At 35.2% G+C, this 25,838-nt stretch overlaps 3 protein-coding genes across 4 annotated transcripts; 2 read left to right on the forward strand and 1 right to left on the reverse strand.

Moving 5' to 3' along the window:
- The first annotated feature begins 448 nt into the window (after positions 1-448).
- Positions 449-4,022, forward strand: LOC107031514 (endoglucanase 17). The gene is made up of 8 exons (XM_015232919.2): positions 449-816; positions 1,772-1,978; positions 2,069-2,269; positions 2,538-2,630; positions 2,704-2,865; positions 2,951-3,062; positions 3,149-3,312; positions 3,392-4,022. Exons 1-8 carry the CDS (start codon positions 556-558, stop codon positions 3,722-3,724), a joined length of 1,533 nt encoding a protein of 510 aa, XP_015088405.1. The 5' UTR covers positions 449-555; the 3' UTR covers positions 3,725-4,022.
- Positions 4,023-5,947: 1,925 nt separating this feature from the next.
- On the forward strand, positions 5,948-9,908 carry LOC107031105 (39S ribosomal protein L46, mitochondrial-like). The gene is made up of 6 exons (XM_015232328.2): positions 5,948-6,188; positions 6,517-6,582; positions 8,307-8,381; positions 8,953-9,076; positions 9,163-9,285; positions 9,389-9,908. Exons 1-6 carry the CDS (start codon positions 6,031-6,033, stop codon positions 9,530-9,532), a joined length of 690 nt encoding a protein of 229 aa, XP_015087814.1. The 5' UTR covers positions 5,948-6,030; the 3' UTR covers positions 9,533-9,908.
- Positions 9,909-11,087: 1,179 nt separating this feature from the next.
- Positions 11,088-24,090, reverse strand: LOC107031103 (putative GTP diphosphokinase RSH1, chloroplastic). 2 transcript variants are annotated; one of them, XM_015232326.2, is made up of 24 exons: positions 23,652-24,090; positions 22,776-22,969; positions 20,982-21,140; positions 20,448-20,513; positions 20,176-20,268; positions 19,965-20,096; positions 19,750-19,848; positions 19,598-19,675; positions 19,443-19,514; positions 19,016-19,123; positions 18,727-18,824; positions 16,837-16,897; positions 16,678-16,740; positions 16,141-16,197; positions 15,951-16,052; positions 15,437-15,595; positions 15,203-15,334; positions 15,033-15,119; positions 14,814-14,885; positions 13,544-13,630; positions 12,999-13,455; positions 12,334-12,395; positions 11,554-11,622; positions 11,088-11,480 (listed from the first exon to the last, which is right to left on the reverse strand). In XM_015232326.2, the coding sequence occupies exons 1-24, from the start codon at positions 23,674-23,676 to the stop codon at positions 11,385-11,387; spliced, it is 2,628 nt and encodes an 875-aa protein (XP_015087812.1). In that variant the 5' UTR covers positions 23,677-24,090; the 3' UTR covers positions 11,088-11,384. The 2 variants fall into 2 exon arrangements, 1 of the variants encoding a protein (XP_015087812.1); XR_003574519.1 differs by lacking the exon at positions 11,088-11,480 and adding an exon at positions 12,002-12,149.
- Between the last annotated feature and the right edge of the window lie 1,748 nt (positions 24,091-25,838).

Raw genomic sequence — 25,838 nt, forward strand, 5'->3', positions numbered from 1 at the left:
AAAGGGTTCGAAAAGAAAAAAGTAGTGCTTAAGATTTGAGATTTGAACCCCTCAACCACTACGCCAACATCTGATCTTATATTCAGGAGGTTCAAAATCAATATATAAACATAAAATTTTTTAAAAATACCGTAAATATACAACATAATCTTTTGCCGAAGGGGTTCGAGTGAACCCCTCTGCAGACTCTAGGTCCGCCCCTAGGATGAATAAGATTTATTCCTTTTTAATGAAAGTTTTCAAGTTCGAATCATGGTATGAAATATTGCTCTTTTAATGACCTCGATGTGATACGAATCCAAATTAGTAGAGCGTCGCGTGTATCGAATATTTTAAGAAAAGACTAAACACTAACTGCTAATGTGGGTAACTAAAGGGGCTTAATGATTGCAACCAGGCAGGACGTTAAAGAAACAGGGGACTCCTTCCTTGGCTTTTCATTATAAATACAAAGGGGGTGTTTCTTGTTTTTGCCACTGCCTGGGGTTAGTTTGTTGGTTTTTTGGGGCTGGGTTTTGGTTACTAGTATTACTATTCAGGTGGGTAGTTTCCAAAATGGCTTCTTGTTCTTCTTCAACAGCAGCTATGGCTATGGCTATAACCATTTTTCTGTTTTTGTTGAGCTTTGTTACACCTGTGTTTCTTGCTAAACCTATACATCATGCTCACCATCCTCGTTTTGCTTCTCATAATTATAGAGATGCTCTTGCAAAATCCATTATTTATTTTGAGGGTCAGAGGTCTGGGAAGCTCCCTTCTAGCCAGAGGATTACTTGGCGTAAAGATTCTGGTCTATCAGATGGCAAAGCTATGGGGGTATGTTTTTTTTTCCTGAGTTTTTGGGTGTTTTTGATACTGCAAAATGGTTATTTTGTTTTGTTTTAGCACTAGAAATGGTTCTCTTCTGTTGACATGTGTGGTTGTAAAGGGACAATCTTGTTGGTTTTGGGGTGTAATGGTAATGCAGGTTCTCTTTTGACATGTTTAGTTGTAAAAGGAGGAGTCTTGAACTTGTTTTTACTGGTTTTGGGGTGATTGGTTGCTGTGCAGGTCCTATTTTGACATGTTTAGTTGTAAAGGAAGAAAATTAGACTTGTTTTTGTTGATTTTGGGGTGAATAATGGCAATGCAGGTCCTCTGTTGACATGTTTGGTTGTAAAGGGAGCATCTTGAAGTTTTTTTTCAAGGTTTTGGGGTGAATAATGGTTGTGCAGGTCTTCTTTTGACATGTTTAGTTGTAAAGGATGAATCTTGAACTTGATTTTTGTTGGTTTTGGGGTGAATAATGGCTGTGCAGGTCTTCTTTTGACATGTTCAGTTGTAAAGGATGAATCTTGAACTTGACTTTTGTTGGTTTTGGGGTGAATAATGGCTGTGCAGGACCTCTTTTGACATGTTTAGTTGTAATGGAGGACACTTTAACTTGATTTTGTTGGTTTTACTGTTAATAATGGTAATGCAAGTTCTATTTTGACATGTTTAGCTGTAAAGGTAGAATCCTGAACTTGGGTTAGTTTTAGAGTGATTGGTGGCCGTGCAGGTCCTATTTTGACATGCTTAGTTGTAAAGAATCACCAACTTGTGATTGTTGGTTTTGGGGTGAATAGTCTCTTTTGACATGTTAAGTTATAAAGGAAGAATCTTGAATTTTGTTTTTGCTAATTTTAGGGTGATTAATGGTTGTTCAGGCCCTATTTAGACATGTTTAGTTATAAAGGAAGAATGTTGGATTTGTTTTTGTTGATTTTTGCTGTTAATAATGGCAATGCAGGTTGATTTGGTTGGTGGATATTATGACGCTGGAGACAACGTGAAGTTCGGTTTCCCAATGGCATTCACCACCACAATGCTATCATGGAGTGTGATTGAGTTTGGTGGGTTGATGAAAGGAGAGCTACTGAATGCAAAACAAGCCATTGGTTGGGCTACTGAATATCTTCTCAAGGCCACAGCCCATCCAGACACCATTTACGTTCAGGTTTAATTCTGAAGTGAAAAAATCTCAACTTGTAGTGAATAATTGCGTCTCGAATCAAGTCTTTAACTTTTATATACAATCTTGTCTTAGGTTGGAGATGCAGGAAGTGACCACTCTTGTTGGGAGAGACCTGAGGATATGGACACCCCAAGAAGTGTGTACAAGATTGACAAAAACACTCCAGGGACTGAAGTTGCTGCTGAAACTGCTGCCGCTCTCGCTGCTGCTTCCTTAGTCTTTAGGAAATGCAACCCATCTTACTCCAAGATACTAATCAAAAGGGCCATCAGGGTATTTGTTTCAAACTCTTCTAAGTTCTAATAAAACTAGTGATTAGTAGTACTCTTGTGTTTCAATTTGTTTGTCTTTAAGTATGTTCCAAAAAGAATGTCTCTTAACTTATTTAAGACCACTAGATTCAAAAGGATTCTTTACTTTCTTATACTCCGTGTTGAGTCATATCCAGTCAAACAAATTAAAACGGAGGGAGGGAGTAGTAGAATTTATCAGAAACCATCATCATTTGTTGTATACTTACAAAGAAAATGTTGGTTTTCAGGTGTTTGCCTTTGCTGATAAGTATAGAGGTTCATACAGCAATGGTCTGAGAAAAGTAGTGTGCCCATATTACTGCTCAGTTTCGGGATATGAGGTTGGTGTTAGCTTCAGCATTTTGACTCGAAACATGATGTACTTAGCTGATGCACTGATTAATATATGTACAGGATGAGCTGTTGTGGGGTGCTGCTTGGTTACATAGAGCCACAAAGAACCCAACTTATCTCAATTATATCCAAAGGAACGGGCAAACTCTTGGGGCCGCGGAGACTGATAACACATTCGGGTGGGACAATAAGCATGTTGGAGCAAGGATTCTTCTTTCCAAGGTTCAGTCTTTACTTGTGGTTTTCTAGAGGCTTATTAGTTGGAAAGACTTCAATTTAACGGACTATTTTTCTCTGTTATTTTCAGTCATTTCTTGTTCAAAAGCTTCAAACTCTCCACGATTACAAGAGCCACGCAGACAACTACATTTGCTCCTTAATTCCAGGCACACCGGCTTCTCAAGCGCAATATACACCAGGTTAAATATCCTACTTATTTCATTTTCACATTTCTGTTAGTTTCTAGTTCAAACCTGTGGATTAAACTTTTTTTACGATTTTACAGGAGGGCTACTCTTCAAGATGGATGACAGCAACATGCAGTATGTTACCTCCACTTCTTTCCTGCTAGTCACCTATGCCAAGTACTTAACTTCCGCTCGCATGGTTGTTAAATGTGGTGGAGTTGTTATTACACCAAAGAGGCTTCGAAATGTAGCCAAAAAACAGGTTAGTTAAAACCAATTCAAGTATATAGCAAACCCTCAATGCATAAAAATTAAACTTGTTCCTTTTTTTGGACGCGCAGGTGGACTATTTGTTAGGAGACAATCCACTAAAAATGTCATACATGGTGGGATATGGAGCAAGGTATCCACAGAGGATTCATCACAGGGGATCCTCATTACCCTCAGTCGCGAACCATCCAGCAAAGATACAATGCAGGGATGGTTTCAGTGTGATGAACTCACAATCACCAAACCCGAACGTACTAGTAGGGGCTGTGGTAGGTGGTCCTGATGAGCATGATCGTTTCCCAGACGAGCGTTCAGATTACGAGCAATCTGAACCTGCCACTTACATTAATGCTCCACTTGTTGGAACACTCACTTACCTTGCTCACTCATTTGGCCAACTCTAAAGTCAAGTGTGTAGTAGAATCAAGAATGAAGCCATGTTGGTCTCTGTTTTTACTTTTTCTTATTGCCTTGTTGATCACTAGTAGTAATATAATATATAGTCTAATCTTATTGGGGATGTGCTGGTGTTGTGGTTGTATTGGCTGAGACCCTAAAAAAGAGGCTCCAGCCCCCAACCAACCCCCCCTCCTATGCACAAAGGCCAAATGCTGTTTCATTGTTAGCATATTTGCCTTGTTGGAGCATATGTTACTAGTATTATTAATATTTCTATAGTGGAAGCTTTCTTGTTTTAACTTTCATGTTGTCATCCACCTATAACATGATGGTCAACTTTCATCCTTGAGTAGTTACCTGTAGTGTTGTCACACAAGATAAGCACGCCGCCCGCCTGCTGGCCGGGCGAATCGAAATTATCTTTCGGTCAACTGTCCACCCAGTCAAGTGCAAAAAACACAGTAAAATCACGCAACGCACGCTTGCTGGTGTGCTTCCTGCTCGCGAGGAAAGAAAGAAGAGCTGATAGAGTCAGTATTTTCACTGATTTATAAAAAAGTAAATACATAAAGAAATAAAAAAGATTCTTTTTAATTTTATCATATATACATAAAACATATATAATTAATTAATCATGAATGAATAATTGGAAAACAAACAAAATTTGGGGTTTAGTGACCAACGTTCAAAAATGAGGAGCAATTGAGGGGCCAAATAAATGACCGTTGAGCAAAGTGGCCAATAAAAAGTTCACAAAGGCAACAAAATAACGACTCAAATACTTTTAAAGCATAAAAAGTGGGGAGTGCTTCACCCTCCATATGAGGTTTTGGGAGAAATTTTGTTGGGAGTGTCGCTCCCGAATGGTTCCTATATAGCACAATTTGAATTTAATCGAAGTTTCAATATAAATTACCAATACCAAATAAAAAAAAAGTGTCTGTGACTTACAACTCTCTCACACGTCACAAGATCATCCCCTCCTCTTACTATTTTGGAAGTTGGGATGACAAGCGGTGTGAGTTTTTTTTAATCTCTGCGTTACTCATACATACTTAGGTCTAAAAAATTACCAAACTATGTAGTAATTGTGTTTTGCCTATTGTTTGTGAATAATTACGTACCTATAACTAAACATTAAGGTACTTCTTTAATTTTTGGATTTTTTTTTTTTTGGAATTTAAAAGATATTGGGGATAAAATAATAAAATGTTTTGTCAAACTAAAGTATTTATAAATTGAATAATTATAAATTAAGGATGATCAACTTATGACTGATTTTAATTTATAAGCACTGCTTTATCAAATAGTAAATAAATTAAAAAGCAATTATAAGTAGGGATGATAAAAATACCCAAGAATAAACATTTTCTCATAGTTTTTATTTAATCTAATTAATACTAAATCAATATCAGAAATATCGAAGAGTTGAATTAAAGACTGACTAAATTGAACCATATTTTTTAATTTAAGGGAAAAGGGTCTGATATACCCCTGAACTTTATCATTTAGAGCTGATATGCCTCTTGTTATGAAAGTGACTCATATATACCCCTACTTGTAAACAAATGGCTCACATATACCCTTTTCCTCTAACGGAAATGAAAAAAAGATTAATTTTAATCCAAATTTTTATTATTTTTTTCTAAAAAATATAATCCCATATGAGTAAATTTAATTCTCGTCAAACATATTTTTTTGACTTTTTTTGTTTCAATGACTAATTTATAATTATTATTTTGATAATCAAATTTATTTATGTTTCACTAATATTCTTGTAAACCTTATTGTAGATGACCAAAAATTTTATTCGAATACGAAATTAATTTACAATACACACAAAAAAAATAGTTTAATTTTTTTCTTTAAACTAAGGAATGAAAGAAAAAAACAAAATAAGAATAAGAAACTCAAATAATTATAATAAAAGAAGTCAAAAAATAATTTATGTATGAAAAAATTAAAATATACCTTGAACTTTGATAGAAGAATCATATATACCACTAAATAATTTTTAAAAAAATTTAGAAGTAATAAATATAAATTTAAAACTAATTTTTTAACTTCGTTGAATGAAGGGTATATGTGAACCATTTTGTAACGGCAGGGGTATATGTGAGCCGTTTGTATAACGGTAAGGGCATATATGAGCCACTTTTATAACGAGCGGTATATCATCTCCAAATGACAAAGTTGAGGGGTATATCAGACCTTTTCCCTTAATTTAATAAAGTGGAACACCACGTTTCACCTATACCGAGCTTACACATTCACTGAGAAATTGTAATTTGGGTTTTTAGGGTTTGTGAAAATGCAGAGGTGTTGTTCGTCTGCCGGTCGATCTGTGATATCTAAACAATGGTTTTCTTCATCAAGCACTGATAAAATTGTTGCTTCAGTGCTCTTCGAGAGATTACCAGTTATAGTTCCCAAAATCGATCCTACTGTATATGCTTTTCAAGAATTTTCGTAAGTTTTTTGTTCCTTCCTCATTTTTTCTATTCAATTGTTGTAGGAACTCGAAATGCTCTGTATTCTCATTGTAATTGGATAACGATGATTTATTTTTAGAGGAATCAGTTATTTTTTCTGTGCTTTCTAATGCTAGGAGATAATTTGTATTATAAAGTTGAGAATAATGAGGTTATAGATTTGTTGGTATTAAGATATGGAGAAAATGAGAAAGGATAAAAAAGAGTAAAGGCTCCTGAAACAAGAGTTGGTGAATGTAGATAATAATTTAACCTAATTGTGTTTAGTTGATCACAGTAATGTTATTTTTTGACTGCTTTAATAGGTTTCGTTGGAGGCAGCAGTATCGACGAGAGTATCCAGAAAGTTTTCTGAAGAAGTCGGATACTAGGTACGTTTTTGTTGCAGTGCTTGAGTTACACCTTGCCATTAAGTACCTTTTCTTGTGAACTGTAGATCTTCATTTATGAATATTAACTGATTAATGGTATTAAGAGTGTGCATAGGATACATGAAACAAGTTTAAACATAATAGACCAGTGAAATTGCTTTGTCGTCCACGACAAAGACAATTACAAAGAAATAAACTTTTAAGTTCAAAATTTGGATTGGTGATAAATTTTGCAAGAAAAATATTAGTAACTCATTGTTTACGGTTGTAATTTAGTGTTGTTTTTGTTTTCTGTAGATTGTTTAAGTTCTGGAATCGAGCACTAGAGGTATTTTGCTAGTTTTTAGAACTCCTGAATTTGAAAATCTGGGAAAATATTCTTTCTAGGTCAGGTTCTCTTTTTAAACTACAATTAACAGTTAAAAGGAAGGATTTGTACTCACAAGTCACAACTGAATAAGGAAGTGGGCAAAACAATTAAAAGGAAAAAGAGCTCATTGCAACAGGAATGGAACTGTCAAAAATACTAAATAAAACACATTCATTATGGCTCACAAAAACTAATGGCACAATTGGCCATGGAGAAATTTCAAGGTTTTCCTTATTTTACCAATATTTTACTCTTGACTATCTAGCTTTCTGAAGTCTAAATTTACTGCAGAAACTAATCTTCTCAGTTTTTTGATTCATCTTGCACAATCATGCCTTTCTTCCAGTTTGTACTTCTCCACCGTTAATCCATACAACTGGTGTCAAGCATTCTAAACCTTATCAGCCCCATAAATTGCAGAATGTATTTTGCTACAGGAAGATGTGAATAATTGTCGATTCCATTACTGACAAAAGTTAAGAATAGATTGTTGGCGTTTTAGCCCTTTTACTATTTTCTTGTTTGAAAACTTTTGGGAATTCCTTTGTGCAAGAACTCTATGATTGAACTTTAAAAAAGTACATTTTCTTTCACAATTACGTTAAGCTCCTGTTGACTCCAGAAAACAAATGACATAGTGTACTCGAAGGTGCAGTTGTGGTTCTCTCTTCCTTCAGATTTGTGATGATTATTTTCATGAAAAACGTAGCACATCAAAACCTGAGAAGCTAGGGAACATAATAAAGATGCAATACTTATAATTATTTTCTGGTTCAACCCTCCTAAACATATGCATGAATCTCATTAATCTACTATAATACCCCCTCCGGTTTCACTTAAAAAATTCCCTTTGTAGCCCATCATTTATTGGAAAAAAATTGATAAGCTTAACACAAAAGCAGAAAAAGAAATAATATTAACTTGGTCCGATGCAAAATTGAACAGTTTCCGTAACTTGGAGCATACCCTTTTGTGCTGAGCAATGAGCATTACTATCTTAGCGCTGTCCAGTTACAATTTAAAAAACTTCACTTTCTTTTTAGAAAAGTACATGGTAAAAATGGCATAATTTCATTTGTATCTATATAGATCGCACTTTAAGAAATTGAGATCTCTTCATGTAACAGTACACATGTCGGAGTGTAAATACTGTCCCCTCTTTTAGCAGTATGACCCAACTGAATTTTACGCCTGGGCTTTGTGTAGTATTATTGCCTTTTCTTCCATGCATTCTTCCTTATTAGCCATTAATTATGTACATGGTTCTTCTTGAACATGCTAGCACATACTGTTCTGTTTAGTATCAAATGCCACATGGTCAACTGGCACGGTTTCATCTATATTTTACATGCAGGGGAAAAGGTGATTATCAAATTGATTATAAACCAGCTCCGCGAATCTCAGAAGCAGATAAGACTAATGATCAAAGGTACCAAAGCTTGGACTTCTAACTTTTGTCAAACATCATACAAGAATCTGAATATGGATATTGCACTATAAGATCTTTTTCTTTCAAGAGTTTCTTTACCTAAATTCAGTTGACTCATATTTCCTGACAATGTGTAATTATTGACTTCTAAATTGTTTACCATAAGAAAATTTTTGATGTTGAAATGCCTTAATATTGTCTCAATGTAATTGATGTGTTACATGAGATTTGTCTAATTGAGCACTATGTAAGTATTTAAAATTGAGAATGGAGAGCTATTTTTGCTTTTTTTCTTTCCTTTTAAATGCCTTCGTCACCATCTACCCCACAAAATAAAGCTTGCTCTGTTCTTCAACTCATTACTTTGTCAAAATTTGCTAAAAGGTACCAACCCTCGGTGCACTTTCTTTTTTAGATTTAGTCAGTCAGCTTAGGGTCCAATATGGCTATACAAAACCTTTGCATTTTCCTGGACATGAATAATAAGTCAACAGATATTCAAATCATTTGTTTCCTTCTGCTGGCTAGTATTTCATGTTACTAATTATGAGATTTTGTTGATATGCATAAGGTCATTACAGCGAGCACTAGACAGGAGACTCTATCTTCTAGTCCATGGCACCACACATGGTAGTGGAAAGCCCGTCTGGCATTTTCCTGAAAAAGTTTATGAGTCTGAAGAGAACTTGCGCAAGGTAAATAGTACTTATTCAGTCCATTTCTTTGAGGATTTCAATAATTTGGGTTAGAAAAATGAAATATAAGTTGCAACTATTTGCAGTGTGCTGAGTCTGCCCTAGAATCTTTCATTGGAGATCTTTCACATACATATTTTGTTGGAAACGCCCCTATGGGTCATATGGTCATACAACCCACTGAAGACAAGAAAATTCCGTCAATCAAGGTATGCACAATTTCAATTATTGAAGTATTGAGTGAGGGAGGGAGGGAAATCCCCTGATAGCTTATGTGCTTCTAACGTATAAATTCTATATTTATTATGGCAGCGCTTCTTCTTCAAATCCCAAGTCATTGCAGTCAACAAATTTGATATTAGAAAGTGTGATGATTTTGTCTGGGTGACAAAAGATGAACTGTTGGAATACTTTCCTGAGCAAGCTGAATTCCTGAACAAGATGATCATCAGCTGATGTTAATTTCTGCTCAAACTTCAGGCTTGGTAGGATAGCTAGCGGAAATAGTTTTGAGTATATCCTGATCTGAAAAATCCACTTCTTTCCGCAAATGTAATGGCTTTGATTGCTGGGGACCAATTTTATGTCCCGGCTGCAAGAAGATCTGACTGCAATTTCCAGTGTGCCATTCATCAAGTTCTGTAGAATTTTGAACGTAGGGATACCTAAAGTTGTGATGGCCTTCTATCTCAGCTATCACCATTCCTATTTATGAGAAGCTATGCTCAGAACTCTGAACTGGTCATGCAATTTAGTATGAATATACTTGTAGATGCATGATTTCATCTCGTGTCATGAAAGAAATAAAACAAATTACGTGTTGTAGCCTTAATGAGTTGTGAGCTTTAATACATTTAGCAGCATTGTGCGTAGAGAATATTCTGATTATCAGCGCCTTTGATTGCTAGCTGCATGGTCTTAAGTATGAAAATTCCTCAATATGGACGGTTTATAATTGTTTCAGATGTTTTTTGCTTTGTTGGTTGCACATCGACTGCCTTTGATAAATGTATCCACGCTTGTTATGTCGTTTTAAACAAGTATAGGCCAATGTTATATGAGAAGTGCCTCTGAATTGATTCAAGTGATAAAAGAAACAAACGCAATGAATCCTGCAGCTACTGAAGAGGTTGAGAAACAAAGCTTTGAATCCGGTTGTCAAGGAGATGTTTTGAAGGAAAATGATGATGAAGAGATTGTTTTTGGTAATGAAGACGAAGATGATGACTACGAAGAAGACATAGACAAAGAAGATGTTGCACTGGAAGATGACATCTTGGAAGGAGCAAGATACTCCTATGAGCAATCCAACATTGACAAAATTTGGCCAGCTGACTCCAACCATGAACTTCTGTTGGAACATAAAAAGAATAATGTGAAAGAAGAGGAAAAAGGAATTGAAGAAGATGAACTATCTAGGGTAGAAGACTGCAATTTGAAAAGCACACAGAATGATGTCGCCATAACAAAAGTTGCCAACAGAACTATGATGGCACTGATGGCTACAGAACGTTCATGTACCTGGATGATATAGCTGCAATCACCATGACTAGGAGGGTGCTATTGGGAGCACTGTTAGTGCTAATCTGGTACTTTGTGCTCAAAGGCATTCTTCCTCCCGTTATAGGTGGATTCAAGATTTTAAATCAGTGAGTGAAATGATGTTGCGCTCACTAATATAATAGATGCCAGACTAAACATAAATACATAATTATATGTATAGCTTGAGCTGAAAAGGAATGGTGTATGTACATCTGCTTCGATGTATACTAATCACTGCCGATTGGTCTACTAGTTATTATTTGAAGGCAAAAATAGATCCAGTTTGTAACTGTACTCACAGTTTCGTTGTGACGATTGATGCAAACTTGGCATGTATAGCCAATTGCAATGTCTGCACTCTTTAACATTTTTGTTGGGAGTTCGCAGTGGTGGTGGACGCAGAAGGCAAAGGAGCACGGAGACATTGTGTCAAACCTACACCACATTAGAAATAGATGTGAAAAAAGGATGAGATGGAAGATATTTAATATATTTATTTTGTATATATGTCTTAACATAATTTTGTTGGGAGTTGGTATAATTGAAAATTCCTTTACAAGTATAACTGGTTGCTACTCTTCCTTTATATACAGTCGCCCGACACCATATAACCTAATGTTGTTTGCTTCTATACTTGTCAAGAAGGTGGGAGGAGAAAAAAAATTGACAACGAGAAGAAAAGAAGAAGTCAGGCTTCACTGAACAAAACTTTCTTCCCCAAGCTTTCAACAGCTGGGCAAGTACTCGATCTTCACCAGGCCACAGATTAGCATTCTAGAAACTGTTTGTTCTCTAACCAACTGCAGCCCGTGGACCATCCCAGAACACCTAGGATCATGTCAATCTTCAAACTTGCACCAACCTGCGGGAGCTGAGAATTCATAAAGTAGCACATATACAGAGAGAGATTACTGAAGCATGTTCAGAAGACATACCAAGCTCTCTAGGTCGGCTTCAATATGAAATAGCGCGACACCAATCCCCTTTTCTCTATCCGTCTCAGCCTGCAGTTTAATTGGAGTAACAATCCAGTCACCTTACAATCGAGAATCTAAATAATTGAAACAGGAAGAGAATATGACTAGTTAATTGCTTAAAGCTTTTTACATTTTTCAGAATGTATATTCAAAAGGTAATATCCCAAAGGAAGAATGGAATTTAATAAATAGAATCGTTTTAGTCCCCTCCTAGTAATAGTTCAGCACAAATTCCCTTTATTATCCCGCCCATTTCTTTCCCTCCCATGATGTTTTCAATCACGCCAGTTATGACATTCATCTTCTTCTTACTTCGCTATCAGCATATCAAGAAAAAAATTAAAAAGAAGCTGTGTATGCTCTCCCACTGCACTAAGACGCAAGTACTAAGATCAAATGGACTAACTTGAACTTGTAAGATCCTCTTTCAACAACAGTTCTCATTGTTAGCTCCTGCTGGCTATTGCTGAAGTAGTAATGATTAAAGAGCTTTCAGTGTCTTGTACTTTGTCACAAACTGCCTAACATAGCTAGCTAATGAAGGTGTCTACTTCCTGCTGAATCAAGGTTCAGCTATTAAATATAAAAAAAAAAATATTGAAATTTTTCACAAATGCAAGCTAGGTTCAGACATCAACTGCAGACAGCTTCACAGTCAACCCAGACCATATTAAAATGTTGATTATCAATATGTATAGCTCAGGAGTTTAAGCCTAGATGAAAAATGATCCAACTCACCGCACAAGAACATATGGTGACGCCTACAGCTGCCAATGCTGAAGTAATATCCGCCATCATGCCTAAATGAATTATAGTGGTTTAAGGTGTCAGCCATGACAAGTAATAAACCATGAAAAATGTTGGATACATATTAAAATTTCTATAAATCAAGAAATGCCAGGTCATAGAACATAAGGTTAATAAACTGGAATACACGTAGTTGGAACTATACAAAGTACATCAAAAATAAAAAAAGAACAGAAGTTAGATCTTCTACATCGACGGAATCCCACCAACCCCAAATCCCGGCATACTCTCAGACACTTCTCTGGTTATTCAAAAGTTTGATGTCATGCTTTTGAACTTGAAAATTTGATCCTCAAGGTCGTCAAACTTTTAAATACGTAATTCTGACAAGCCTCTCTCTCACAACTAAACTAAATATAGTGGCTAAGATTTTTCCACCCTTAACTAACAGTCTTGGATTAGATCCCTAGGAATGTCAGAACCTGTTGGTTGGGAGCACTTCAGGCCTAGCACTGCTGGTGGTAATGATTTTTCAAAGGACTTCAGAAACACCAATACATTGCAAAGTTCACAAATACATCTAATATATATGAGCAGAGATGCCTTATCCAGTTTGATGCCCATTTGCAATAATTAGCCTCTGGACCAAACATTACCTTTTCGATCTATGCTGACAACACAAAACCACTGCACAGAGTGCCCTTCCAGGTTCTGCCAATTTGCAACTTTGCTAGCCAGCCAGCCGTCCAATCCGGGCAGAACATCCCTGTACCTTGGTATGTTAGCAAGTATCATTTCACCAACACCATTTCCTTGTGACAATGTCTCCCCAGTGGCCTTCAAACTCGTATGCTGCATGCACTTATTATGTTTCCCATTTACCTTGGGAATTTGAATACTACCACTACGGAGTTGGAAAATATCTTCACCATTTGTCCTTGCAGATGATACCTCCATAACATTCTTGAGGATTTTCTCCCACGAATGTTTGGTTCCCTTTGAGTAATCTGCTAATTCTTCCACGGTGTTGTCCCCTTCAGACTCAGCAGCAAATTCCTTAACTGAATCCACAGTTATTTCAGATGCTGATAGTGCAGCTTGCTCTCTCAAAAACTAAAGAAAAGATGAGCTCCACATCAGTTAATTTGTAGTAGTAAAAGTGCATGAAAAATTTCCATTCTAACTCTGCAGAGATACCTACTTTCATAATCTTGTGCCGGGCGCAACGAGTTTTAGCATGTTGAAGCCACTGTTTATGTCTCTCGAAAGCAGACTTGCTGGAGAGACCCTGAAGAAAGGAAAATAACCAGATGCTTGTAAATCACCTTTTTTAAAAAACATTGGTAATGTTCCAGATACTTGTAAATTACCAGCACGGTGAAGTAATTACTCGAATGCATCAAGTGAAATGAATGCAACTTGTTTTCCCTACTTCCATTAAGGAAGTCATTTTCCTCATTTTAAGGAGCTTGTTTTTGGGTAAAAACATCCTTAAACTATACCTCCAACTTAAACTACGTCCTTAAATTATCTTTCTAAACAAAAAAACATCCTTCAAGTATTTAGAACTTAATAACTTTCACCCCTCTATTTAAATTTATCAAAAAATTAATGAACTCCACACAAAAACACATGCAATACATACTATTTTCATTTTAAAAAATCTATAATATTATTGCCGGTTGGAAAAAGCATAAAATAAAAATTGAGACTCATGTTTACTATTAAAATACAATGTTAGGACGGTGTGAGTCTACGAGGAGATATGATTTTCACTTCTCCTTATACCAACTAAATGAAATTGGAGCTTAATTTCACATCATCTTTGCCTTGAGGCAAAATGTCGTTAGATCAATAATTTTTGGGGGCAAATTGATAATTGAGGTGATCAAGATTCAGCTATTTTTGGTCTCTAGAACTTAAGTTTCGTTTTCCATTATAAGAAGTAAAAGTCTTCGATCGAGACCACTTTTGCAAATTCAATGAAAAAAAACATTTCTATTGATAATTCTTTGATATCAATCAAATGAAAAGCAAATAAAAACAAAATTGTTAATTAAAGGAAGACAATGCAAAACGTTAGTACCAAAAAAATATATAATATTATCTTAGATGTATGTAGAATGAACATAATTGATAAATTGGGGTGATTTAGGGAGTTTAATTTGTTGAGAGTAATGTGCATTGTACATGTTGCGAAGAATTTGTTAGTATTTGACAAATCTTAACAAAAGGATGAAAGTTATTAAGTTTTAAATAATTGAGGGATGTTTTTTGTTAAGAAAAATAATTTAAGGATGTAGTTTAAATTGAGGTATAGTTTAAGGATGTTGGAAAAATGTTTTACAAAATATTTGACCAACCGAACATGAAAATTCAGCAAGCCCCAGGCTGCCCACAAAAGGAAGAGAAAAAAGAATACAAGATAGAGAACATAGGCAAAAGAAGGATCGGAATTCATAGCAACTAACATTGTAAGTGATAATCTCTACAACTTCTGCGTTTGCAAGTACATGCATTGGTTTGACAAGATTGCCATTCACCTGCAAATAGAAGATGCTGCAGTCACATCCAGATTCATGAAGCATTAAAAAACTATAGAAGGGGAAAATTTTTATATGGTGAGATATTATTGAAAACAGTATCAAGCTGATACTGTGAAAAAAAACCTATAGTAACAAGATTGAGACCTTAGCAGCCACCATTTTATTGCCAATTTCAGTGTGTATCATATACGCATAATCAATGACAGTAGCCCCCTTTGGGAGATGTTTTATCTGCAAATATAGCAAAGTGGTAAAGCGATTATACAGGACTCAAAAAGGGAACAAATTGAGTAGAAAAATCACACAGAAGCCACCTCTCCTCCGGGTGTAAACACAAATACACGACTGCCCAACAGATCTCTGGTAACAGTATCCACAAATTCCCTAGAGCTCATGTTTCCAACGAACTCTTCTTGCCACTCCCTAATTGCATTCAGCCAGCCAATCTACATCAGAGAAGGAACTTTACCCCATAATAATAGTTACAGATGAAGCTCACACAGATATTAAGGCACTAGACAGTTTAGCAAAAGCAATATACTTTATACCCTGAGAGCAATATTGGCATTGTTAAGGCAGACTATTTTCCCTCCAGAACTTTTATCATTGGTTATAACATGCCCAACTAAACCATTTACAAAACCTTTCCCACTATAATGTGCAGCAATGCCTCTTTCAGCTATGAGGTCCATCTCTTCAGTTCTTATCTGCCAAACATTACGCACATATAATCAAGTTGCTCGACAATAATCAGAAACAAATAAGTGCTGACTTGTCAATAAACCAGAGGCAAATTCATAACATCAGAAAGTAAAATGCCAAAGACACTTCAACTACTTCTCAAAAAAACATTTCAGGAGGATATATAAATTCCCACACATAGTGACAGAAAATATTTTAAAATAATGGCTGAAATGTTAGTTTGATAGGGAAACATCAGAGGGGAGTTCTAATTTGAAGAGTGCAATGTATTTGATAAGGGACATACATATTGGAATAGAGGGAGTAACTGATATATTTATTATTCCTTAGTTTTGGCCTTTGGGGGTGCCATGAGTATACCTGAACCTCCAAACGAAACATGCTCTCATAAAGAAATGGAATCACAGTTGTATGAAGACTTTGATAGCCATTAGGCTTAGGGGTGGCAATGTAGTCTTTCATCTGTTGCAAAATGTTACAGATAGAGTGACAAAAGTTCATTAGCATATGACAAGAGGAAGGGGATGCAGATACATTATCCAATACTTACAGCACGAGGGATAGGTGTCCAGATTCCATGTACTAGTCCAAGCAAATGATAGCATATCTATAAAGGAAAAACATGTCAGAGATACCTCTATACAGCATACAGAAAGAGGTGCAAATTTCGGTATTGATTAAATAATTTATATTAGCAATTCTTTCTGCTCAATTTCCAAAGTAAACTTAGGTACGATTTGTATATGATTTACAATACATAATTAAGTGATCTTATTTCAAAACAAAATGCATTGATCACAAAGTGATATCTAATGAACTCTGTTTCCACGAACAAAACAGTACTACATTCACCCGCACCCCCACCCCCCTTTTTTTCTCTTAATGTTAGGAAATACAAGTTGTACACTTCCCGAAGTTATGGTCAAAGGTTTGGAAATTGAAACCCGCTAGAACTTTTAATAATATACATCATAAACAACCTTAAAAGTTTTACCAATAAAAAAAAGACAACCTTCGAAGTTTCGTGAAACCAAACAAAGTATTAAACTTCAAAGAAAGCTGTATCTGCATTGACATAACACATTACCTGCTGTGCACTGCAAAGGGGCCTAACTCCGACACAAGGCTTTGGTTTTATAATAATTCGAAGCTGGCAATCCAAATATACGAAAGTTAACACATAACAGTAGACATAAAGCAACATTCATTATCGATCAAATTTATCAAGCTTATCACAAAAGAAGACCTGTGCAATTTGGTTTACTTCATTTATTGAACTCTTAGACTTGAGTACTGCTTTGTAGATGCTGCAGATAAAATCAACAAAGCTGATGAGGCAATATTCACCAACACAACAATAAGGCAGAACACATCAAGCTCTCTAAACTTGCAAGCAATTTTCACTTAGACCTCAATTGAGGCTTGTACCAACCTAAATTCAAACTAAATTGTATCTATTGGACACAACTCACTGACATGAAATAGAGCTTAGCTTAAATTTCACTACAACAGAGTGCATGAACAGCATAATCTCTTTTGCCTTCTTTCTCCCTAGTCCTCACAAGTCACCACCACCTTCACCACCATATCCACCCTAGGCAGTAGGCTCTCTCCCAGTCACCAACTCCACCACCACCCAAAAGATATTCTTCTTAGGTCACATGAAAGTCTGTTTTTCTACACCAAAAGCACTAGCCTTTGCTTTTTCTTTCTTTCTTTTTTCCTGACCATTTCTCGTAATTATCCAGCTTAGTCTAGAAGATTCATGGCTGTGAATAAATGGCCAAGGTTATTGCTTATAATGAGAGTTCTTGAATTTCCCATATATGCTTTAGTTTCTCATATTTGAACGAAAGCTCAAGTTTTCCATATAGGCTTTCTCAAATTTGAATAAGACACCATAAAAAAAGGGGGTCCAGGAGGGCTGTTTTTTTTTTTTGGGGGGTGGGGGTGGGGGGTCAGTGATCCATAGTAAGTGGGGTATTTGTTGGCCTTTCTCTCTCCACTGTCTTGTGTCTCTACTCTCTGACTCCAAGAGTTTGCTTTTGTTACACCTCTAACTGATGGATTCAACTTTTTAAGACCTCTTAATTCATTGGTTTGTCGAGCTCATCTCAATTCTGCAATGAAGAAAATGGTTTTCATGGTTTTCAGAAGGAGCTAAGAAGTCAGTCTTAGAGAACCATCACTGCTAGCTACCGCGGTGGGTAGCGGGGCAGTTCCTGGAAAATGCATTTGAGAAGGAAGCGTAGTTTTTTGTCCCCCTTTATTGCTTCAAATCCTTCTTCTCAATTTGCTTTCTTGGTGTAGCCAAGTCAATGTGTGTGCAGCAGTTCACGCACTTTTTTTGTTAGTAGCTAGTAACAAGTAGTTTAATAGACACAAATTGGCTTGAGTTCGGTTGCTCAATAGGTAGAAGCCTTGAGGTGTCTAAGTCAAATTGCTCTCAAATTAAGAGGACAATAATGTATACTTCACCAACAACAAAATACTTACCTATAGGAATGTTACTAATAGGGACACATTTCTAGCATGAATTAAAAAAACTAACACCAGAAGAACCGGAAACTTCTTCAATAGCTTTGTTATAGAAAATGCACACTAGCACCCAGGCCATGACTAAGTTTTGAATGAGCTGGAACAGATCTATGCCAAAAGATCACTATGGTCTAAAAAATATTGCAAAAAAGTGCCACACTTTGCTTCATTAGATTTGGAAAGAAATTGGAGAAAATGACTTGTGGGTCCAGTACTGGATATTCCCTAGATCCCAACAGGAGTGCTAACTGCATAACTTTCTCTCCTCTTTCCACTCCAAAAATGCACAACCATTATGAGGAATTGCAAAATAAAAAGAAAGAGGGACCACTTTTCAGGGCAGAGAGCAACATGCTGATCCAGTGGTTGTCATTAATCAGCAATTTATTAGCTAACAGTAAACCCGATGATAGAGCAACTTTTATATCAGACAGATGGTAGAATTTCACTCTTTCCTTTGAGGCTGGGAGAATCCACCAGTAAAAAAGTACCACACCAAATAAAGAGAATCTAGAAAGAGAACTGCAAGAATGCCTGTGACGGATATAAACAACAAACTAAATATGAAATTAGTAGCAGGAAATAGGCATATGAGCACCTGTAAGGTTCCTTGCATATTGATTGAATTTCCGTCTTCACAGTGACAAGTTCTAAGAATTGGTCTTCCTCTATTTTCTTCATCAATATTCTTTTTGCCTAGGAAAAAAACCCATGCAATTAGGAGGAGGTAACTGATAACTACATAAGAGTTGCCATAAACACCACAGTGATGACAGATGATGTTTACACTTCTCAACTTATAAGTAAAAGTTGCATGTCGCAGTGTGGATGGTGGGATGACTGAGGTTTTCTAGTAATCAAATTTCAGAAAAGTGAGGGATAGGTACCTCTTCGAGTTCCTTTTCATGTTCTTTAAAAAGTTCTGCAATCCTACGCTGCACCCTGGCATAGTCTTGAGCATTTGTATACATAAATGCTAAGTTTTCAAGCTCTGACTGCATGATGAGAAGTCAAATGTTCATCAAACTAAGCAGATATAGAATTATAAGTTAGAAGAAAAGAAACGGTACATAATGAAACAAGCAACATTAACCCAAAATTTCAAGCCTCTTTAATTTCCAAAGGAAGTGGCCCACCCAGCCTTAACTCTCTCACCAGACAAAAGAAACACAGTTCCATTCCATTTAGGATAAAGGAGGCTAAGGCCACACAACCAGTAACTAGGGGGAAGGAAGAAGAAAAGGAATTTTCAGTTAGGGAAATATCTTAGGCATGTCAAAGCATGTAAAACTCTTGAGGAAGCTAACGAGAAACCTTGATTTGGTATATTCCGAGAAGCTTTGCCAAAGGAGCAAAAACCTGCAGCGTCTCTGTTGCGATTCCAGACTGATGGGAACATAGAGCAGCAAGAGTGTTAGAGATTGGATAGAAAACAGGCAGAAAAAGGAAAAAAATTACCATCTACATACCTGCTTGTGTGGAGGCATGTGTGAAAGAGTGCGCATGTTATGTAATCTATCAGCTAATTTGACAATTATAACACGGACCTGAAACAGAAACATTTGAAGTAAGGGATGGTGAAGAAAGTAACGAAATTTGTGCAAGTTATTAGAGGCATTACCTCCTCTGTCATGGAAAGAAACATCTGCCTAAGGTCATCAGCTTTGACATCCTGTACATGGCTTTCATCCTTGCACTTGATTTTTCCCAACTTGGATACCTAGCACATCAATCCCATTTACATCATTTCAAATATGTTTAATTTGTTGCCTACACAAACAATAAAAAGATGGAGAAAATAACATTTTACAGTAACTATATCTTCTGAAAAACTACCTTAGTCTCCCCTTCAACAATACGGCGAACTGTTGCACCAAATTCCTTCTCTATTCTTTCAAAGGTAACTACATCTGTGTCTTCTACAGTATCATGTAATAACCCAGCAGCAACCGACTCCCAATCCAATTCCTCAAAATAGAAAAAAGAAAAGTCAAAGTCAGTTTATTCCTTCCTAGCCAGGAGAGTACAATAGTTCCACACAACTTACAAGCTGTCCAAGGATCTGTGCAACTGCAACTGGGTGAATAATAAAGGGCTCGCCACTACGACGCTTTTGACCATCATGTGCCTCAAAAGCAAGCTGTAATAATGATCAGTAGATAAGAGTTTCTTTTAATATAGTGATTTAGATGGAGATCATGGCATACCAAGTATTTGGTAACAGATTCTTATCTTGCACAGACAGAAAAGGAGGAAGGAATTTAAAGACGGGGATAAGATCAATCATGTTGAATTTTGATGATATGGGAATATACTTACATTCAAAGCCTTACGAACCAATTCCAATTCCTTGCAAGAAAGATATGAAATAGTAGGTTTAAGATCCTGCACAACAGATAACTGACATTATAAAAATACTGACATAACATACAACTGAACTAGCCAATGACCATAAAATTCAAGCGCTTAGAAAAGTGAGAGGTTGTTCTGTATCTTCAATTAATGTAGTAAGAAATGCACAATAAAGAGCATCTGCTTTAGGTTCAACATTGAAAGAAATGAAACCCTTATGTATGGGAAAAGAACAACAGTAGAATGTGAATTAGACGTTCTGAGACTGGATTCGGCTTTCTACTTCTAGTCCGACCATTTAGCAGTTTAAAATTTCCCATTACTTCCTTCCAGAGAAATTTTGCTTATTCACAACTGGAAAATCTTAGTGCTTCTTAATGTCGAACAAAAGTAACTGTTAATCACAATTCATGATCTTTCCATCATGACAGTAAATATTTAACCAAGCTTTGTCGATGATGCTAGGAATCAGAGATGATTTATAGCTAGAGGATCACAAACCTCCCACAAACTTTCAGGAGATATCTCTTCATACAACTCTGAAGAAAATGATGAAGAGCAACACAATTTCCATTTGCTAGAAGCAGATAGTAGAAGCATTGAGCCAGGGACTCCTCGCAGAACTTCAACAGGGTAGCGTTCATCCATATCATAACATCTCTGTCAAAAGTAAAAACTAGTAAGACAAAAGAATGTGATAGATATAACATCTTCTCAAGAAAATCAACTATGAAACCTTTATGTATGACTTCTCAAGAAATACATATATTATGTATGCTCAAAGAAAAATATACATGTCTACGTGAATCCAGCTTAAACTCATTCTAATTGAATCCTTGACTAAGCTCTCCAGAAAAGTGTTCTGGGAAACTAGATAAGGTCCAAAATCAAAGCCTTATCCATGTATTTGCTACAGTATGCCCATTTCTATTTTTATAACGTGTCATTTTATGAATCTCTATGATATTTAGCACTAGGCTGTGTTAGGCATAAGTATTGAAGAAGAGGAGATGTTGTATATCAGAAACTTTGAAACATTTACACCTCTATTCCAATTTGGTTGGGGTACAATATATGAGTTCTTGCCATGCATTCCACTCAATTGAGGTCCCTGAAACTTTATAACCAACAAAAGAAATTCTTAAGATACAGAATTGTCTTTTTTACCTTTTATTACCTCATTCATCAAGCCTAGCTAGGTTTAAACAGAAAAAACTGAAGTCCACACTAGAAATATATGAGTGCATAATCCATATATGTACTTCAATTATCAGATATCAATCTTCTAATAGCTAGCAATCCGTGGCTCTATGCTAAGAGATATTTTTCTGTGCATTGGTAGGTAGAGTTGCACAGTACCTTTACCAGTGGCAGGTAGTAGGTACCTAGTCGAATATTAGAGGAACGCGCAATATTCTTATTAAAAAGAACTTTTTAGCTTGCTGAACATAATGTTTTAGATAAAAGGTGGATGGAATGGAAAGAAAACATGATTCATCTAAACTTAAATTTTGAAACATATATAAGGAAGTACTGAGGTCAAGTTCTCTAAGTCAGCCTCCTCATAATAACAAAGAACAATAATCTCACCAACTACTTATCAAAAAGAATCAAACAAACTATACTTTAAAATGATATACAGATGTATTTTATTAATGTTCTAATGAGAATATGAACTGTTCTACTGAGTTATAAAAAAAGTTCTACATCGGGTATTTAAAGATTTTGAGATACTCTACTTATTCACTTAAGGTTTCGAGTTAGATGCTTAAAAAAAAGAGACCAATTTATAGCAAATCAATCCTCTGTCTCATCACACACAAGTAACTATCACAGGCAAAACGTGAATGACCAACAAGTTTTTTAAAAGTGCAAGGCAGCAAAGCCTCTGAAGCTAAAGACTTAATGGTAAAAAACAAACCTAAACTATCACTTTTTTCAAGTTCCATACCTCAACTATCATCTTTTTTAGAGTTTCATACCTCAACTATCACTCCCTTTTTATTAAAACACACCTCGATGTTGAATTGGCCTACAGGCGCATGTTGTCAATTGGGAACAAATATTTGGCCAACTAAGCGTTGAGGTGTGTTTTCATACAAAGGGATTTGTAGTGATAGTTTAGGTAGCAAAGAGAACAATGGATAGTTGAGGTACGCAACTCGTAAAAAAGTGATAGTGTAGGTGTGTTTTGACCATTAACTCAAACTAAAATAAAGCTTTTTGGACTCAAATTTGCTTTCACTCAATGAGATTAATTCCAGACAGTGTAAGTTGGGAGTTGAGTAAACTTACACATCGGCGGAGACGATCTCGTCTTCCATATCGCCCAAAAGGAGTAGAGGAACACTGAGTAGGATGAGTTGTGCTTGCAAGGAACCCAGTCAAGGCTCTTGGTGCCTTCCAGGCACAAGATAACGCACTACAGTCGAGTCTTCCACTCACATCTCCTTTCCAAGACTTACATATATTCACACATTCGATAGAAACTGCAAAATTGAAATTTTAACAAATTTACACATCATTCACGATAGCTCCAATATTTGGATGAGCAATTTTAGTAGATATAGTGATCCTCCTGTTACAAAAAACCTCTTATTTTTCCTTGCAACACAAATTGTTTACCAGAGGAATGAAAACGGATAGAATAGACTTCACATAACTTAAATAGCCTGAGCTCGACTGATTCACAATTAAGATGCACATATCCATGATTAACACGCCATTCACGCGCAATGAATACAGTTCACACGTCATTCATGTTAGCTCCACGAATAATCATAAGTAGATTTAGTAAACCTCCAGCCACTAAAATCCTCTTATTTGCCTTGCAACACAAACTATTTAGCAGTGTAATGAAATAGACTTACATAACTTAAACAGCCTGAGCTCAACTATTTCACAATTAAGGTGTATGTATCAATTGATTGACAAATGTTCACACATCATTCATATTAGCTCCACAAGTATATTAGTAGAATCAGTGAACCTCCAGCTATTCTAAACCTCTAATTTGCCCTTCCAACACAAATTACTTAGCAGTGGAATGAAATAGACTTTAGATAACCTAAATACACTGAGCTCGACTAATTCGCAATTAAGGTGTATGTATCAATTGATTAACACGCCATTTTCGCACAATGAAATGAAATTAATAATCGCAGTGATTACCTGACATTGAAGTAGCAGTAGCCATGTCTATTCAAAAGCATCGGTACACAGAAGAGAAGAAGAATTGGAAGCAAGCGCTTAAGAAAAATCAAGCGAACCGGAACAAAACCTCGTTCGTCTGGAAATACAAAGATGCAACAGATACATAAACATATTCGGCCGGAGAGAGATGGTAAAATCACAGCGAGTGAAGAGGATCAAAAGATGATTAGCATTCAAAGCTACTGCTGCGGCGATTGCGGTCAGGAGAAAATTGTAGAATTCAGAGAAATTAGTGAGCAGGAAGGATAAGCCAATGGTGGAGCAAGCGAGCGAATATGAGAGAGAAAGAGAGCCAACAAAATGGCAAGGAGATAATCTAGAGAGAGAGAGAGAGAGAGAGGGGGGTGAGATATTTCAGTCGCGGAGATTTCAGCTTATGACCACACGGAAAAAATGAATTCAATTACAAGGGTTTAATAGCTATAATTTTGTGGATATATAAATTTGTCTTTATATATTTAGAAATTTTTTGATATTTTGTTTATATATTTTGTTTGTTAATGTACAAATAAAATTATTTAATATAATTTTTTTATGAACTTTATATAAATAGCTTAGATAAGTATATACAAAATTCTGCATTTATACAATTATGAATCAAATTATACAAATTCATAATTTATATAAATCAGGCAAATAACAAAAATTGAAAAAATTATAGTCCAGATCACAATTTTCTTAAGATTCGTTTGGTGCGAGGGATAAAAATAAATATTCTTGAGATAAAAAAAAGTCTTGAAATAAAATAAATAGTCTTGAAATAAAATTTAAATGTTTGATTGGTTGACATGTTTGGGATAACTTATCCTACTATTTTTAGCAGTGTGATGAAATAAGTTATCTAAAATAACTAATCCCACGGTTTAATCTTATAATAACTAATTTTTAACCAAACCATCACTTAAACTATAACTATTGTACTTAATATATGATAAATATTTATTATTTCGGCATAATGTTTGATAAGGATTTTTTTTCTCTTTTTTCTGTCTTTTCTTTTGGGCCTTGTTAGCAATATATGTGAAGCAGCTATATTTTTAAAATTTTAGAATTTTTATTTTTAATTTACAAGATTATTAAAGGGAAAACTGAAAAGGCATAGATCTCCTAAACTTGCATTTAAATTATAATAACGATTTATCACACATTTTTACTATTTAAAAATGAATTTATAAATCATAATTTAAGTGTGTAATTAACTTTTCGAAATAATTTTTTTTAAAAAAATCTATGTCTTTTTCTATTATTAAAAAAAGTAACTTATTAAAGATAGATATTGCTATTATTTTACTAAATAATATTTCATTTTGGTCTTTCCTAAATTCTAAATAATGTGTTGATAGAATTAGAAATACTGTATTTTTATTAGATTGAAACCTTGATCAGTCAAAATATCCGCAACTTTATTATAAATATTATTTTTTAGGCAAAAGGTATGTCGAACCATTAAAGTCTGCAGCTTCCTTAATAATAACCTGCATGAGACTAATAAATTCATAATGAAAGAGAATAACAGCATATATATATATATATATATATATATATGAGATCTCTCTACTTGTGAATTTTCATAACTTCAACTAAATTATTAACAATTATACATTCAATTATTAATGTTTTATATTATGATTATATTTTCAGTCTGTATTCAAGAATATGATTTTAGTTTTTACATAATAATATAATTTTACGTAGATGAATGAAATATACATATTTTAGTGGATTAAAATGAATTGATCATATATCATATAAAATTAAAATTAAAATTAAAACTAAAACGAATCAATAATTAAAGAACCAAAAATATTACTCCTCTTAGGTTGAGTTTTCATTAGACCAATGAATGGTTTCCTTTTGTTTCACGAACGAGTTATGCCTTCTTCTTTTTTCATATTTAATGTCTGATATTTATATTAAAATTTGATTAAATTTAGATCCTATCGAAAAATCTCACGTTGAAAGATAAAGCAATGCCTAACATGGATGAGTTATGGTCATTGACAACTATTGCTTTATGATCATGATGATATACATGAAAATTGATAGTTCAAAGTCTACTAGACACAAATAAATCATGTTTTTACTTGAGAATATGTGTCAAACACGGGAGAAATAAAAATGACATCTCGAATATGTACACAATTT

Source organism: Solanum pennellii, chromosome 9 (assembly GCF_001406875.1).
Source record: "Solanum pennellii chromosome 9, SPENNV200".
Classification (NCBI taxonomy): domain Eukaryota; kingdom Viridiplantae; phylum Streptophyta; class Magnoliopsida; order Solanales; family Solanaceae; genus Solanum; species Solanum pennellii.